This window comes from Coffea eugenioides, chromosome 7 (assembly GCF_003713205.1).
Source record: "Coffea eugenioides isolate CCC68of chromosome 7, Ceug_1.0, whole genome shotgun sequence".
Taxonomy (NCBI): Eukaryota; Viridiplantae; Streptophyta; class Magnoliopsida; order Gentianales; family Rubiaceae; genus Coffea; species Coffea eugenioides.
The window spans coordinates 18,372,825-18,390,929 of NC_040041.1; the positions used below are offsets into that span (position 1 = coordinate 18,372,825).

Consider the following 18,105-nt stretch of genomic DNA (forward strand, 5'->3'; position numbering starts at 1 on the left):
AGATATTAACCGGGACTTCCAGAAGAAATACTACATAAAAGCTGAACTAACAAGCTGTGCATGCTATACACTTGAGAAACAGTACACCGAGCAAGGATATGAAAGTGACTCAAAATTAATGGATCATTGCAAACTCTATAGGCCAATGTTGTCTTACCAAGTCCAGCCATACCCACAATTGAAACAAAATCCAACAGCTTTGAACCCCTGGTAAGACTATGAATAATTGCCTTTACCTCATCATCAAGACCCACCAGAACTTCATGCAACACTGAGGCGCGACATTTTGACTCAATGCGGAAAGATTTCTGGTTAGTTCTCTGAGCTCCACAGTCATGCCTCGTGCTATCATAGGTTTCACGGGCCTCAGTGCTCAAAAGCTGGATATCTCTGGCAACTCTTTCCAAATATTCATGTTTATCACCAACCACAATAGAGTCAATGACAGACTCTGCCCTGTGCGCAACCTCCATAACACGACTCCAAAGAGCTTGGAGTTTTCCATTCCGGTTGCGCTGGTCTGCTATCTTGACAAGGAAAGATCTTAAGAATACTAGATCTTCTAGGACTGTGTGGATTTGATCTTTCGGAAATGCAATTGAATCATCAGCCTCATTACAACTTTCTAGTTCCTTCAGATTTTGAAGGAGAAAATCCATAGAGCCCAACTCATTGGTCCTAGGAAAACCAAACGGCGAGAATGATGTTACTGGATCGGTAACTTCTGCCCTAACAAACTTGAGCACTTTAAGCAAATGAAAAAGATCAAGATCGGTTTCCTTGGCCAAGCCTTCTTTGATTTGATTCACAGAAAGAGAGAAAATTACAACCGCTGCATCACAGGCCACAACTCCAATAAGATTCTTCATTTCATGGCATAGCTCTTTGAACTTCTCCTGATGCCTGAGAAGGATTGTCAGGAATCTTAGCCCCTCAACAAATTTGAGCATTTGATTCATAATCGGGACTGGAGTACTGGTACAAGATTCTAGTAGCTCCATAATATTGGAGACGAGATACTCCATAAAGTCAGCTACTAGATGCTTATTCTTCTCCAGATCTGAAATGTCTGATGATCTTGATAACTTTGCAGCAGTCAAGACATGGATGTAAGTTTCTCGGACCTGGGGATCACCGGGATTAATCTTCTCATCTATTAGTCGAGAAATTTGAAGTCTCGTTTCCTTGCATACTTCATTATTATCTATGGCATTGTTAAACCACCATATAGAAAACAGGCGTAATGCCTTGATAGACACCACTTCAGCGTGAATCAAGAGATCTATCAATTGCTGACCCTTGACACAGCAAAGTATGGCAAAGCGAATGAAACTCTCCAAGAACATTAGCTTCTTGGAATGGGATACGCCAATTTCTGCCAGATTCTCGGAAACAGAATCGATGAAATCAATAACTAGCTCTGGATCTCGCAGCCAATAACAGTCCAGCAGATAGTTGATGCACGATTCGTTGATATCTGTTTCGAAAAATAACTTGATTGCTTCCAGGAATAGGGGGAGCTCACTTTCAAGACGAGTCAAATCAGGCCATCGAGAATGATTCAAGTATTCGCTGCAAGGAAATTCAAGACCTTGCATTCTCCTGATAATCAGATCTTGAATTTTGGAAGACTTAACATCCTTCTCCTTCTCATCTTGTTCCAAACAGGTTTCATGGTTCCTCCTTCTACACATTGTCAGATACAGATCAAAGCTTTGTAATAGTCGCACCCCCATCTTCAGCTTCGAGATAAGATCATCGTAGCCTAGGGTGGTATTATCCAAGCAGCGAAGATATTCTAGAGCGGACTCGAAGCAACTAGTGCTACTGCTGCAGGATATCTCCATTATTGTATCTGGTATTCACTCTGAAATCAAATTTGTATCTTGAATAAACGTTCAAGGCTTACAACTTTCTCATGATATGAAAATAGTCAAATATTGTCGGCAAGACTCTTAATTTTCCTGGCCTGGCCTGTGGAAACATCAGGGGCCTTTCCTGGGGAAGTGCTTTTCCAAGTAAACGATGCCAATTCGAGGCAAATCTAGATCCTAATGCAGTAAATGGTTTATAATGCTTGCTGATCATTTTCGATAGCTACAAAAACTGTAAATAGTTACAATTTTACCAGAACGTAAACGCTACAGTCAAAACTACTCCTATTAATATCTTGAACTATTTTTTCATCAATACCATCATTATCCTTGCCAATGCAAACTCAATTAGAAGTTTTAGGGCACCAAAAACTCCAGACATATTAAGGTAACAATTCTTAAAACTCCAGGTAACATTTGTTAAAAATCCATACACAAACTCACCCGACAAATCCTACCAATTTCGAGATATGATGGATTTTAACTGTGGTTCTCTTGTAAAAAGGTATTGATTGCTCTTTAACTACTGTATAGGAGGGCAGAAAAAGCCATAACAATCAGATAACACAAACCGTCAAACCCTTTTTTTTTTTGTGCGTGCCCGCTTATTTTGTGGTCTTAGGCTACAAAATAGGAAAATCTCTTATTTTGGAACCAATTTTGTTAGGATACTTCAACAAGTAAGAATACAGGTGTTTATACTCTAATTACTCTGTTTGTTGTCAACCATGAGGATTCTATATTTAGACGAATATTCGCTAAGTAGAAACATATAGGGTTCTCAAGATTGCAGTAACAAAAAAAAAAAAAAAAGGAAAACTGCATAAATAGGTCTCACTATTGATTTTGGGAGTTTTTCGAAAAAAATGCAAAAATTCATTTTGACTAACTATAATTTTTTTGATTTTTTTGATAAAACATATAATGTACACTATCAAAAAAATGATTGAAAAATATATCAAAAAAATAATTAAAAAATGAAGATAAAATATTTTTTAAATTAGTCCAAAATACAATGGGGCCTTCGGAGGTTTTCAAATAATAAGAAAGTTTTATAACCATGACCAAAACCACTAGGGTCTAGGGGTTTAGTGTATTTTACCCTTGAGATCGGAATTGTACCTTGACTAAACTTAGTCAAATATTGTGGGCAAGACTCTTTCTTCTTTTCCTTGTTGCAGCTTGCAAGACTCTTATCGTCATCTATTGGTTGGAGACTTCAGGTCTAACTCTAGGGATGGCAATTTGTGGGCAACTCGTCCCTATAATAATGATATTATTAATTATAATTATTATATAACATATATTATTATATATATAATTAATATTATCTATTATTTTAATAGTTATATATATTAACAAAAACATTAATTAATTATGTTAAATTTATTAATATATTTATACATTTAATATATATATATATAATTAAAAAACATTGAAAAATGTATCAAGAAATATTTTATATTCATGATTGTATCTTCCATTCACTCTGAGACCGGATTTGCACCTTGACTAAAATTAGTCAAATGTTGCGGGCGAGGCTCTTTCTTCTTTACTTGTTAGTTGTTGCAACCTGCAGGACTCTTTTGTCTTCTTGTGTTGGTGGAGACTTCAGGTCCCTACTTCGGGGCCTAAACGAGGGAACTTTTACCAACTGTCGGCCAAATTGCATTTCCAAGCAATGGACCGCATATAAACGATACCCGATTCGAGGCGATTCTAGACCCTAAATGCAGTAAATGGTTTATAATACGTACTGTTCGTTTTCAATGTCTTCAAAGAATGTAAAATAGTTATAATACTAAAGCAATTATTGAAAGAGTAACTTTATTCCATCCCACATCGAAAGATTATGGGGTAGTTACTCTGGATTTAAGGTTCTCAGCCGCATCTCCTGTCACTAATTGACTAGATGGTATTGGTTTATGGGTCTCCCTTAGATTGACCTTGGGTCCAATTTAGTGATGACTCCTGAGTGTTTCTAATTTAATTATGTGTCTGTGTTTCCATTACTCTGGGTTTAAGATTCTCAGCCGCACCTCTTCAGTGTTTCTAATCTAATTGTGTGTGTGTGTGTGTTTCTTCTGTCTATGGAAAACAAAAAAGAGTAACTTTATTAATATTAGGAATATGATCAATCATTATATTTTTATATAAATTACAACAATAATATTGATGGAACTTGTACCATTTAAGGTAGGAATCGGAGCAATTATTGAATAAGGTAGGTTAGACTCACTGATAACAAAGTATATTAAATAAGAATATTTTAAAGAAATTAAAAATTAATTATATTCTTTAATTAAAAAGTAGATTATAATTTAAGATGGATAAAAATGAAAAACAAGATTATTAAAATGGGACGAAGGATGTTATCATACTATTAGAGCAATATTAGTTATTCCCTCTTCCTATAAGATAAAATCATTTTTCTTTTGTGATCGCCCTAAATTTTGAACTTGTTAGTTTACCAATTTATTGCCATGCCCACATTTAATGTACAGCTTTATCAATAAATATATTATTAGTCATTCTAAGAGTAACAAATACATCACTAAAGCTAGTATTAGCGAAATGACATATGAGGAAATTACTTAGCAAAAAAGATTGCACAAAGTATACATTAACTTACATTTTTAATCTATATATAAAAAGAAAAGTTAGCCTGCACATATAGGTGTTCGGTGCATCCTGTCTGTATAACCAACTGGTCCATGGGCACGTACGGGTGGATGTTACGTATAAACGTTAGCATCCTTAAATGATTTCATGACTGTGGTGGATGCAGTAGAAAAGAGATATTCTGGTGTTTGCTTTACATGACGAGATTTTTTTTTTATGAAAAATTAGGAGCATCAGATTTATTAGATAAATGAAGTAGAGAAAAAGTGAAAAATATAGAAAAGAAAAGATTTTTTTTTTTTTTTTGCACATTATCAATGTATGCATGTGCAGTATTAAAGTGTCTTCTCTAGATAAGAGTGCAAGTAGCTCACAAAGCAATAACAAAGAGGAGGACAATGCAGAAGATTGGCATATTAACCTAGTTGCTTCCAAGAAGTCCAGAAGGAGAAAAGACTACCATAACATTATTGAAATGACGCAAACACGACAAGACACCAAGGTAAATATTATAGTGCCTAGGCCATTTACCCAGTCCACCAGTAGATATTAAGCAAAAATCCATTAGAAAAATGTATGTATTATTTGTTTTGCTATTTACCCAAAGGAAATTCTAACCACGTATCTCCTTTGAGGACAATAGGATGGAATTAATTTAGTTACAAAGGGACGAGTACAAGGTACATAGATGTTCGGTTGGACGTTTGTCTTTTTTTTTTTTTTTTTTTTTTGGTTTTTTAAAATCAAAGAACACATAAACCAGAAAAGAATTTCAAGCCTTGTCCTTTTGTTTTTTGATTGACGTGTACAAGGTACAAAGATGTTCGGTTGGACGCTTGTTATTGTAGTATTTGCAGAAACAAAAGTCTGTACATCTGCCCATGTTGAAGACTGACAGTGCATAAAAAATATGTACATATGTTGAGAGTGCATAAAGAATCACACACTTTTTTGTGTGAATTTGTTGACACTTTATTTGTATAGAATAGAATCATATGATTTTTGTAGTTGCAATACAGAAACTCTACTGTGGGTTGTTTCAAATCCATTTGTAAACATTTTTTTAATATAGACACATAGCATATTTACCCTGCATAGCTCTCTTTATTAAGGCATAAGCAGTCCATAAAATTTACCATGTAAACACCGTATCCAAAACTGCTCGCACTAATATCTTAAGGCATTTTTACAAAATACCATCATTATCCTTGTGAACACCAACTTAATTTGGAGTTTAAGAGCACCTAAAATCAAGGCATAGCTCTCTGATAAACTATACCCATTGGAACTATAATTATTCATGTAACAGTTCTTAAAAAATTCAAATACGAACTCACCAGACAAATCCTGCCAACTTAGCAATAAAATAAAATTTTAACCGTAATTTTCTTGTCAAAAGGCATTTGCTAAAATCATCTTTGCGACAAGAGCTTGCCTAGTAAACTAACAATTATCTATCAAAAAAAATTATGAAAAAAACACCGCGGCTAAATCCAAGATATTATCCCAACATTGAATTTTCCAGCTGTAAACATAAAAACTGAAGAAATAAAACACCCCTTAAAAAAATATTGCCCATATTCAAAAATGGCGTGCAACTTTTCAAAAATTCATAAAGTGGGAATAAGATTCAAAAATGGTGTGCAACTATTCAACCAATATTAAATGTAATAAGATTGGGCTTAAATTACACACCAAAATGTCCAGGTGGAAAAACTCATTGAATTTCTACCAAAATGAATTCCTTCTCCCTTTCCCTCAGTCACCAACTTTTAACTTATTCCAATAAACCAGATACGCATTCACAGTTAGCTACCATTTTTAAAGAAGCAAAAAGGCACACAAACAGACAGACTCGCACTCTTACCTGCCATTTTTCCAGAAAACAAAAGAACACACACACACACACATGCACGCTTACCTGAACAAAATTTCGCAGCAAGTAAAATTCCAAAAACGTTAGTATCAAAGTGAATAACTTTATTTCCCCTTTCTAATAATTGTTCATAAAGAGGTCAAAGGCTTAATATGTACTCCTTCATCCTGCAAAGTAATTTAAAATAATTCCGAAGCATGACTTTTGCAGGATGAAAAACTGATCATCAGGAGTTCTAGAAGTCACAACCTCATGTAGCAACCCCTCCTTCAAAATACGAATAATTTTGAAAATGCACAGCCCTTCCAAGACATTAAGTTTAGAAATGAACAGTCCTTTCAAGACATTAAGTTTGCCACATTCAAAAACAGTTCATGCTAACAACTATAGGTATTTATGTGAATGAAACCCAAGCATGTTTAGAAGACTTTAATCCCAGAAAATTCTAACACTAAATAAAAAATGCACAAAAAATAGACTTGCCGAACATCAAAACATACAAGGAGTACCTGGCTATTGTATTAGAGTGTTGCTATGTAGATATTTACATGGCAAGAAAACCTGTAAATAACCAAATTCACAAAATATGAATTTAAATTAGTATCAGAACACAACAAAAAAACCTACTCAAATTGAAATTTCCCAACTAAAAATTAGCGTCGGATTCTTACGAAATCACCAAGGAGATAACTGCAATGCTATGGCTACATACAAGGTTGCAATTTAGGAAGAAGCCACCTATAACTCTATCAAGGTTACCTCGCCAAAATATAGCCTCTTAAATATTAGCTCAAACCCCGGAATATGAACTAATAGGACATCATTCATCATCAAAATCCAAATGAGAGTGAAACTAAGATGTCCTGTGTTTTCTATTGCCTATGAACCCCAACGCAAAAGATGCTTTCGTATGAAATCCGAGTTTCCTGCCAAATCATAAAATAAAATTCCCAAAATAAAGTAAGAAAATTGCCGAAACAAAAAAGAAATCAAATGTAAAGAAAAGCTCTGATGGAAAACAAATAAAAAAGGGGAAGCAGCGAGAGTTGAGAGTCCTCGATAAAGAGAAGTGAGAGAGAGGGTTGTAAATTTTGAGGAAAAAGGGATAGAACATGTATTGCTGAAAATATGGTAATTAAGTGTAATTCAATGATCAAACAATGAGAAGGTACACGGCCCTAAAAATCTAAAAGTTGGGAGAGATCCATTAGAAAAAATATATTAATGTGTTTGGATTGTAAATTATTTAAGATATTTTTACTGTAGCACTTTTTGTGATGTGAAGTATGTGAAATAAAAAGGTAATTCAAAAGATAAAAAAGTGTATTGAAAATTGTAATGGTAATGTAACCAAATAAATTTGGACAAATAATCTCCTGTCCAAACACACTTATTGAATCATGATCGATAAATAGTACAAAAGTGGCTGATTTTGGATACAAGCGTGTCAACTCTGAAAGGCATGTATGATTTTGATGGACTAGAGGTACGCCAAAAAGTAGGAGAAAGATAGAATTTGGAGCAAATGCATGGTTGTCTACTAGGACTGTCAGAAGCATTCTCTGACAGATACGGGGCAGGGACGGTCAGACTGTCCCTGAACGGTCTCCTCACAATCCCATGCGAAAGGATAAGAAACAACCACGTCGATCAGTTTTGGGAAGGAGCAAAAACGATGTCGCTTGAATCAGTAATGGAAAAAAGAAATTTGTGAACCTAACAGAGGCCGTTGGAACTTAACAGCGGCTTCAAATGTTCAAAAATTGAAATGAATTGAAATTATTTGAAATGAAACCCGGGAACATCACTAGCCACATCATTTAGTAGTCAAAATATCATTCAATAGTAAGATAAGGAGAGAAATAGTTGTGGAGAGACAAGCATGCATACATTCAGGGGATTATAGGTTTGAGAAGGAGATCTCTAAGGCACAAAGTGTGTGAGGGATGAAGAAGCACGGTGTCGCTGGTGTGTTAAGCAGGCGTTTGCAGAGCAAAACAAGGAAGTAGAAGTAAAAGATCTACATCATCCAATGACACTGCATATGCAGAGTGAATTGGAATAGAGAAGAAACCAAGTACAGTAGTTAGTCATCCCTATCATCCCTGGTGAAGTGAACAATAGTGATTAAGGGTAGTAGCATGGTTGACGAACACTAAGTCGGAGACCAACAAAGGTAATACATTCAATTATTTCATGGAAAATGTGTAAGAATTAGGCATTCTGCCTATGAACTCTAAATATGTAAAAAGTAGGCAACGTGAGAGTATCATATATTGATTTGAAATAGATGTCATGGTTGTTGGCGGCATGGGTATTGTATGTGAGCAATGGTCACATAGTATCACGGTTGTGCACAATAGGTTTCCAATAATGTACATGTTGTTAGATGACAATTACTGTGCATAGTCATAAGTGTACACATTGTGAGTCAGGCATTGCAGTCAGTTAACTCGTTAGTACAACGTAAGCAAAGTCCTCACCTTTTAAAATCCGGTTGCATAGTATACATATATCTTGGCTAAAAGAGGTTGAGTGGGGTGGCTTGCGTAGCAAAAACTATCAGGGTAGTTGATAAGTACATGTCTATCAAAATTTACAATCGCATGGCGAGAAATTTACATAACTTAGTTGTTTCTTTGAATTTGCAATTGGGTGTTGGTTCTTAGGTAATATTGTCTACATGGCACATAATACGATAATAAAGTTGCTATACAGATGGTTAGTAATTATGTTGACTTCATGACAGTGTGTATGTGTTGAAATAGGCCAAACGTGTACATAATTAATGACTTATGTGCAATCTTTTTGTTGATGGAACGAGTAAGTGCAATGGTTCACATTTTGATGACTGATGTACACGTGGTAATTGACAGAAAATGCAGTTGTTGATAGCAACAAGTTGACAAAGGATGGGATTCCTAAAATAGGAATGGGGTTTGATGCAGAAGATGAGGCTTATAAAATTTACAATACATATGGTTTTGTCATAGGTTTCAGCATCCAAAAAGACTACTTGAACAAGGACTAGGATGGCTTGACAACATCAAGAAGGTACACTTGTTGCAAGGTATCCCATAACACTTATGTGTGCTTACATGGTCATAAATTTATAGAAGTTAGCTTATTGTTTAAATTTGCAATTAATTGTTGGCCCGTACATACTATCACATGCGTACACATAATGTGAAAATGAATTTACTATATAGTTGTTGGCTGGTTATATAGAATCCATATAGACGTACAAATTGGGATCTAATATGTTATACCTTGCATGTAATTGTTAATACATTATATCTTGTTCAATTTATTTTGCAGCATACCAAGGATAAAGACAGCTTTTTTTCACAAATCAATGGATATCACTCAAAGGTGGTAGAGCAAAGAAATTAGATTGGATAATTAGATAGTTTTTTTTTATTTTGCCAAACTCATAACACTCATTAGAATATATTTACACTTAGTTCTTAGTGCATTACCACATGTTCAATCTATTGTATAATGTACTAGGGGAAAGAAAAGTTAAATTGCTAATTTTAGATTTTGTTTATCGATATTGCTAATATGCAGTTATTTGTCCACATGCATATTGCAATTAGTTATCGCAGCCACATGCATAGTGCAATGGTATGCATACATTTGGAATGATTATTGGTGCTTTAATCCACTTGTGCATCTCCTTGCAGGCTGCAGTGGGTGTATAATTTTAGTTGTATGACAAATACTAATTTGTCTATAAGCAAATTACATGGGATGATCTATAAGGTACAATCAGTTTACAAAAATGTACATCATATTAGATGTTAGTTACTTGACTGTGTATATCTATAAAAGGTAGTGCAATGGTACCCATAACTTTGGAATGGTTATTGGCCATTTGATCAACTTGTGTATCTCCTTACAATTGATGCAGAATTTTACTTGTATGAGTAATACTGGTTTGTCTGTGAGCATCTTACACGGGATGATCTATGAGGTACAATCAGTTTATAAAAATGTACATCATGTTAGGTGTTTGTTACTTGACTATGTATATATGTAACAAGGAGATTAGATATAGTGCAATAAAAGGTAGCCACCTGAGTTGGAATGTATTTTAGAAACTTTGGTATAATTGATATTAGCATTTTTTTTTGTGGAGTGTACACGTTGTTAGTGGGTACGGAGTACTGCTATATGTTATGTATGTTTACATGGTCATAAATTTACAAAAAAGTTAGTCTATTGTTTAAATTTGTAATTGGTTGTTAGCTCTTACACACTGTCACGTGCATACACATAATGTAAGAATGAATTTACCATATAATTGTTCGTTGGTTACATAGAGTTCATATAAGAGTACAAATTGGGGTTTGATTAGTTATACCGTGTTTGTAATTGTTAACACATTATATCTTTTTCACCTTATTTTGCAGCAAGTGAAGGGCAAAGATAGCTTCTTTTGACAAATCAATGGATTTCAATTAATGCTGGTGGAGCAAAAAAATTATATTGGATAATTAGATTGTTTCATTGTGTTAGACTCATAACACTCGCTAGAATGTACTTACATTTAGTTCTTAATGCATTATCACATGTTCAATCTATTTTACAATGTACTAGAGGCAAAAAATTAAATTGCTAATTTTAGATTCTATTTATCAGTATTGTACATCTAATTAGTATTTGTTGTTAATTTTTTTATTGTTAGCTCGATTTGTTTACAATATATCCAAAGTAGTAACTTCGATTCTATCAATTGGTAAAAAAAAATTAATTTCTATTGCTAATTAGTAACATCCCGATGTTGTACCCCATATTAGTATTTATTGACTTTTTGTTGCTATCATCTTACAAACTTTTTAGTCCATTTTATGATATGTTTAAGGAAATACAAATTTTTGTTTTACAAATTGGTGAAAACTAGTTACATTTGGTTATTTATAAGTTACATACATGTTGATTAAACACAAATTTAACTAGTCATCTACCACTATTATGAAAATAGTAGTTTTAGGTAAAATTTTAGTTGTCAATATATTATAATCTCAAAAAGTAATAATTAACACCCAATCGTAGTGTCACTCATTTCCGTTTTTATCAAATCCCAAACTAAAAACCTTAAAAACGTGGTTGGAATGTCAATTTTGGCATACTTCTATCATTTAATTGATCTTTGAACAAATATCCTTAAGTTTATTAGTTGTGATGCATATAAAAATGAACCAAATGAACACTCTAGTTATAACAATATGTACAACAATTCTAATAGATATATACAATGCTTCAAACAAATCTGTAAATTGAACAAAAATTTACGATGATTACAATGATATCTACAAGGATTCTTACCTATCACTACATAACATTTTGTATAAATCAAAATTTAAAATTTACAAATGTTGTGCTAACAAAAATCTATAAAAAGAAATTAAAAGAGTTATACAATGCTGTTAACTGAGTTTCACTTGCTACATTTCTTCTTCTCAAGTTGATTTCTTCTTTTTCTTTCTAATTATAAATGGTGGGATTGGTTCTGCAAACTCAATAGTTCCCACTTTTTATATTTCTTCCTTTTCATTTGGATTTTTCTTTATCCTTTTCCATGCCATCTTGCCACTGCTCATGCAAATTGTAAAGGCTATTTACTTTGTTCAACACAATCAGTTTGGCTAAGATTTCATATCAGTTTGGCTATTAGTGATAGATGACTAGATAAATTTTTATTCAATCAACATGTATGTAACTTATAAGTAACCAAATGTAACTAGTTTTCACCAATTTGTGAAATAAAAATCTTTAGTTCCTTAAACATACTGTAAAATGGGCTAAACAGTTTGTAAGGCATTAGCAATGGAAAGTCAATAAATACCAACATGGGGTACAACATTGGTATGTTACTAATTAGCAGTAGAATATAATTTTTTTTTTACCAATTGATAGAATAGAAATTATTGTTTTGGATATATTGTAAAATAGATTGAGCTAACGGTAAAAAATTAGCAATAAATAGTACTTAAATACTAATTAAATGTACAATACTAATACACAGAATTTAAAATTAGCAATTTAACTTTTTTTTTCCTCTTGGACATTGTAAAATAGATTGAACATGTGGTAATATATATGAAGAACTAAATGTAAGTACATTCTAATGAGTGTTATGAGTCTAGTACAATGAAACTATCTAATTATGCAATCTAATGTCTTTGCTCCACCAGCATTGATTGATATCCATTGATTTGTCAAAAGATGTTATCTTTGCCCATGACATGCTGCAAAATAAGGTGAATACAATATAATGTGTTAACAATTATATACAAGGTATAGCTAATCAAACCCCGATTTGTACGCCTATATGAACTCTATGTAACCAATGAACAACTATATTAAATTCATTCTTACATTATGTGTATGTATGTGATAGTGTGTAAGGGCTAACAACCAATTACAAATTTAAACGATGGACTAACTTCTATAAACTTATGACCATGTAAGCGTACGTAACATATAGCACTACTCCATACCCACTAACAACGTGTACACTCTACAGAGAAATTTTAATATCAACTATACCAAAGTTTGTAGAATACATTCCAACTCACGTAACTACTTTTTCCTGCGTTATATCTAATCTCTCTTTTACATAGATACACAGTCAAGTAACTAACACCTAACATGATGTACATTTTTGTAAACTAATTGTACCTCATAGATCATCCTGTTTAAGATACTCACAGACAAACAAAGATTACTCATTCAAGTAAAATTACACATCTATTATAGGGAGATGAATAAATTGATCAAAGGTCTAAATAACTATTCCAAATTTATGTGTACAATTGCACTACCTTTTATAGATATACGCAGTCAAGTAACTAACATCTAATATAATGTACATTTTTGTAAACTGATTGTACCTCATAGGTTACCCTGTGTAAGGTGCTTATACGCAAATTAATATTATTCATATAGATAAAATTACACACACCACAGCAGCCTGCAAAGAGATGCACAAGTGGGTCAAAGCATCAATAACTATTCCAAATGTATGAATACCATTGCACTATACATATTACTGTGATGACTAATTGCAATATGCATGTGAACAAATAACTGTATGTTCAACAATTTCTATGCATCATATTGATGAATAACATATTGTACATTCTAATAAATATGGTGTACATCACACACCTTATCTAGGTCAATAACTATTTCAAAGTTATACATACCATTGCAGTACATTTCACAGATATATACAGTCAAGTAACTAATACCTAACATAATGTACATTTTTATAAACTAATTGTACCTCATAGATCACCCCGTATAAGGTGCTTATAGGCAAATTAGTATTACTTATACAAGTAATATTACACATCTACTACAGCTTGTAAGGAGATGCCCAAGTTGGTCAAAGCACCAATAACCTTTCGAAAGGTATGCATGCCATTGCACTATATTTTATAGATATACACATTCAAGTAACTAATACCTAAGATGATGTACATTTTCGTAAACTAATTGTATTTATACATCACACTGTATAAGGTGTTTATAGACAAATCAGTACTACTCATACAAGTAAAAAACATTTACTAATGACTAATTGCAATATGAATGTGGACAACTAATCGCATATTCAATAATTTGTACACATTGTATTTGATCGGTTACATGGTGTACATTATTTCAATCAGATTATACATTCACTAAGTATGTATGTACTTGACATTCATGGAAGTAAACTATCTATCTAATTTAATGCACTCTCATAAGCACTAATGGTCAATTTCATAGACGATTAGAACAAATAACCATCTAATAAAAACATTTGATATAAATGTTATTAATGACTAACATGCTATACGTTCCAATAAACACGATGTACATCACATACCTTGTCTAGGCAAAATCTTACAAGTTATCAAAAGTTTCCGATAGTGTCACGGTTGTGCACAATAGGTTTCCGATAATAGACATGTTGTTAGATGATAGTTACGGTTTATAGTCATAAATGTACGCAATATGAGTCAGGCATTGCAGTGTTGTACTCCCTATTTCATTTGTGTAATTTACAATAACTCACTTTACTTATCTTTTATCTTTGTATGTGTCAATCTACTGTGATGTAAACGCCCATACACAGTCGGTAATATAGTTTAAACTGTACGGTGTCACTGCTATCCTGCAACAAGAATAAAAAAAAAAGCAAGTAACAATTACCTTCACACTCTCCCTATTATTTTATATACCTATAAACATTCTAAGTCATTTAATTCGTCTATTGAGTCAAATTTACAAACACTTGGCATGCATAAGTTCCCTGTGCATATGTTCTTTAAGTTGGCTCTCAATGTATCTAACTTGTGCTACCCATATGATATCCTTGTTTAGGAGTTTTCGCTAGACTTCCAATTTCATTATTCATGTCACACTGTCTTAAACAAGTTGCACAAACAAAATCATGCAAGTAAATTCATCCCCCTTTTGTCGCAAAACAAGTCAAATAGTGCAAGGAGTTTGCAATATTCTTACCTTTGGGGTTTAGTCCAATTTGATTGAGTCTATCTCTGCTTTAGATCTTACCAACTTCCACCTTTTTGCAGCCTTTATGAAAAATTTTTGTCCCACAACAGTTGCTTCTTGTGTCGCCTCAGTATATTTCTGCAACACTTTCTCCAAAAATCGCTCATCTGAAACTTTCCAATTTGGGGTAGGGATATTATTTTGCTGATTCTCTGGAATTGTGAATGAATGTTCACAAGATATGTTTTTGGAGGGAGACTAAAACTCTATTTCATTTGAAGATTTCAGATGAAGAGTCGTGCCTCATTAATTTGAGCGGGAATTTTTGGAACAGACAGCTGAGGTATTTTAACGGAACCCGTTAGCCCCTCAAATGTTTTTTTATTTTTTCCCTACTCACTTACTAAAACAACATCGTTTTCCTTTGCTGTTGCCCCCATTATACGTGGCCTGTTGTACTCCTCTCATTTCCTTTTGTGAGAGGACTGCTCAGGGACAGTCCGCCTGATGACCGTCCTTGCCCCAAATCCTTCTCTGACTCTCTTGATTTCTCTTACAACAAGTAGTTGGGCTCCATTGTTAAAAGTTTAGAGCCCAACAAAGAATTGATCTTGATGTCATTTGATGGGTCAAATGTCGAGTGACCCTACTGGAGAAAAATCTCTCCATTCTAGCTGTCACATGTCAAGTAATAAGGGTTGCTATACTGAAAGAGGACCTTTATTTATCGAGTAGGTAGATATAGATATTTTATTATAAAAAAGGTTAAACTTGAAAAAGAAAAAAGTATTGTCAGAGAATTCGAATCTAAGATCTCTAATTTTAGGGTCTCAACTTTAGTTACTAAATTAAGATCTTCTCAGCTGATTGCACTTAGATCTAATTATGACACACGAGAATTCCATCATTTATTTATACATGAAAGGCCTCTTAAAAGTAATATATAAAAGACCTTGTAAAACTACTACAATTTATAGAGATTTTTTGTAGGGATATTTTTTCTAATTTATTATTTGGGAAAAAAAGAGCAAAAAATAACACAGTAACACAATTGTATGTTTTATTATAAAAAGACAATAAACTCATTAAAAAATATTGTTGGTAAAAAAAATATTTTGTGATTATTATAATGCATTGAAATAATAGCAATAGCATTCAAATAGCAAAGGAAAATAAACCCCCACAAAAAAAAGAGAAAAGGATATGAATTGTTAAAAAAAATAACAACTCCATCCAAGAGGTTAAAACAAAAAAATAGATTGCACCTGTATCTATTTTTTTTTTTCTAGCAAAGGATAGGTGGAACTTAAAAGGCAAATAACGGACAAAGAGATTTATACTTAGAATCTCTAGTTTCAAGAATCTCAATTTTAACTACTAAACCAAGGTCTCAAAGACTGATTGCACCTCTGTGTCATTTATTTATACATGAAAGGCCTCTTAATAAAATTAATAATAAGGATGGCAGCAGCACTACAATCATATATCAAGCTTATTTCTTTTCCTTAATTTGAAAAAATGAAGGGCTTAGCAAAACTTCAGGAACAAAAATTAATACAAACTTGTTGCAAAGTGCATAAAAAAATTTGTGAATAATATTTCCTCTAACTTATTATTAAAAATAGAAAGAAAACAACTAAGTAATACAATTATATATTTTATTATAAAAAGCTCACAAAAAATTACAATTTAGACAAATAATCATGACAAAGATGCAGTAAAATGGGTAGTTAAAAATCTAGGATGAATTTTTTTTCTTAATCTATTATTAGAAAAAAAGTAGTAATCAATACAGTAACACAATTGTATATTTTATCACACAAAAAAAGAATAAACGTGCACAAAAAATTCTGCACTAAAAAAAGGATGTCTTTTATTATTATTATTGCATAAGCAGTAGAATTCAAATAACAAAAAATAATAATAATAAAATCCCACAAAAAATAGAAAAAGATATCAATTGTATATAAAAAAAAATGAAAAAGGTATAAAAGAAAAGGAAAAATAACAACTCTATCTAGCAAGGGGAAAAACAGGATCCTATCTGTATAAAAATCTAATTTGTAAGATACACGCGAATATCATAATTCATACAAAAAAAAAAAAGAGAAAACATTTCAAAAGCAATGTAGCACCACAATTATATCATCATTTATGATTTACATTTACATAAAAAAGGTAAGAGCTCTAGTAGCAGTGCAACTATTATTACTACCTATGAAAGGTAAATAACAGTAATAACCATAATATACTAATAGTAATATAATAATAAACGTAATAATCTGGTAAGCAATTTAACAGCAACAAAGTTTTTGGAAAAAAAAAAAGGAAAAAGAAGGGGAAAAAAGAGCAAAACCGGTAAGAAATGTGGCACCACCACAAATATAATATAATATTAAAAAAATCAACATGAGATTTAAAGTTAGGGTACTTAATTTCTGCACCCTTATCTTTAGTTACTAAACTAGGACGTGATTACATCTATATTTAACTCAAAACACACGCGAATTCCATTATTCAATCATACATAAAAGGTCCTTTATTAAATTCCATGATTCATCAAAGACCTCTCAAAAGTACCACAGTTCATAAAGAATTTTCGCTAGAGTAATTTTTTTTGACAACTTATTATTCAGGAAAAAGGAGAAAATAACATAATGGTACAACTGAATATTCTAATAATAATAATAAATTAATAATAATATGGCAAGCAATTTAATAGCAAGAGAATTTGGGGGAAAAAAGGGAAAAAGAAACAGGGGAAAAAAAAGAGAACAAAACCAATATAAGAAATGTAGAAACACCACAAAATTATATATTCTAATACAAATAATACTAATAATAACCGTAATACACATAATACAAAAATAATAACATGACAAGTAATTAAAGAACAGCAAAGTTTGGTGGAAAAAGGGTGAAATGAAGAGGGGGAAAAAAAGAAATCCAGCACCACAACAAATATAAATATTACACAACAAGAAGAATAAAAAGAAGAAAAGAAGAAAACTGAAAGATCCACCCTATCAAAAAAAGCAACTTCCAATCCACAATGCACGTGACTTGAGCATGCAGGAGGACGACCACCAACTAATTTAAGGGATTTGGACATCATTGTTTTAAGTTCAATTAATTCTATCAGATGTGTATTGTAGAAAATGGAGAGGAGGCTAAGTCCCTAATTTAAGTACTCCTTCCCACTTAATATGTAATTTCTTTAAT

The 18,105-nt window shown here is 32.5% G+C and overlaps 1 protein-coding gene across 1 annotated transcript; it reads right to left on the reverse strand.

Moving 5' to 3' along the window:
• Positions 1-5: 5 nt before the first annotated feature.
• LOC113777051 (putative late blight resistance protein homolog R1B-17) lies at positions 6-1,847 on the reverse strand. Its single transcript, XM_027322096.1, has one exon. It carries the CDS (start codon positions 1,845-1,847, stop codon positions 6-8), a length of 1,842 nt encoding a protein of 613 aa, XP_027177897.1.
• Positions 1,848-18,105: the final 16,258 nt, after the last annotated feature.

What these genes read in the sequence shown, in the direction of transcription:
- LOC113777051 (XM_027322096.1), bottom strand. Translation starts at nt 1,847, where the DNA reads ATGGAGATATCCTGCAGCAGTAGCACTAGTTGCTTCGAGTCCGCTCTA.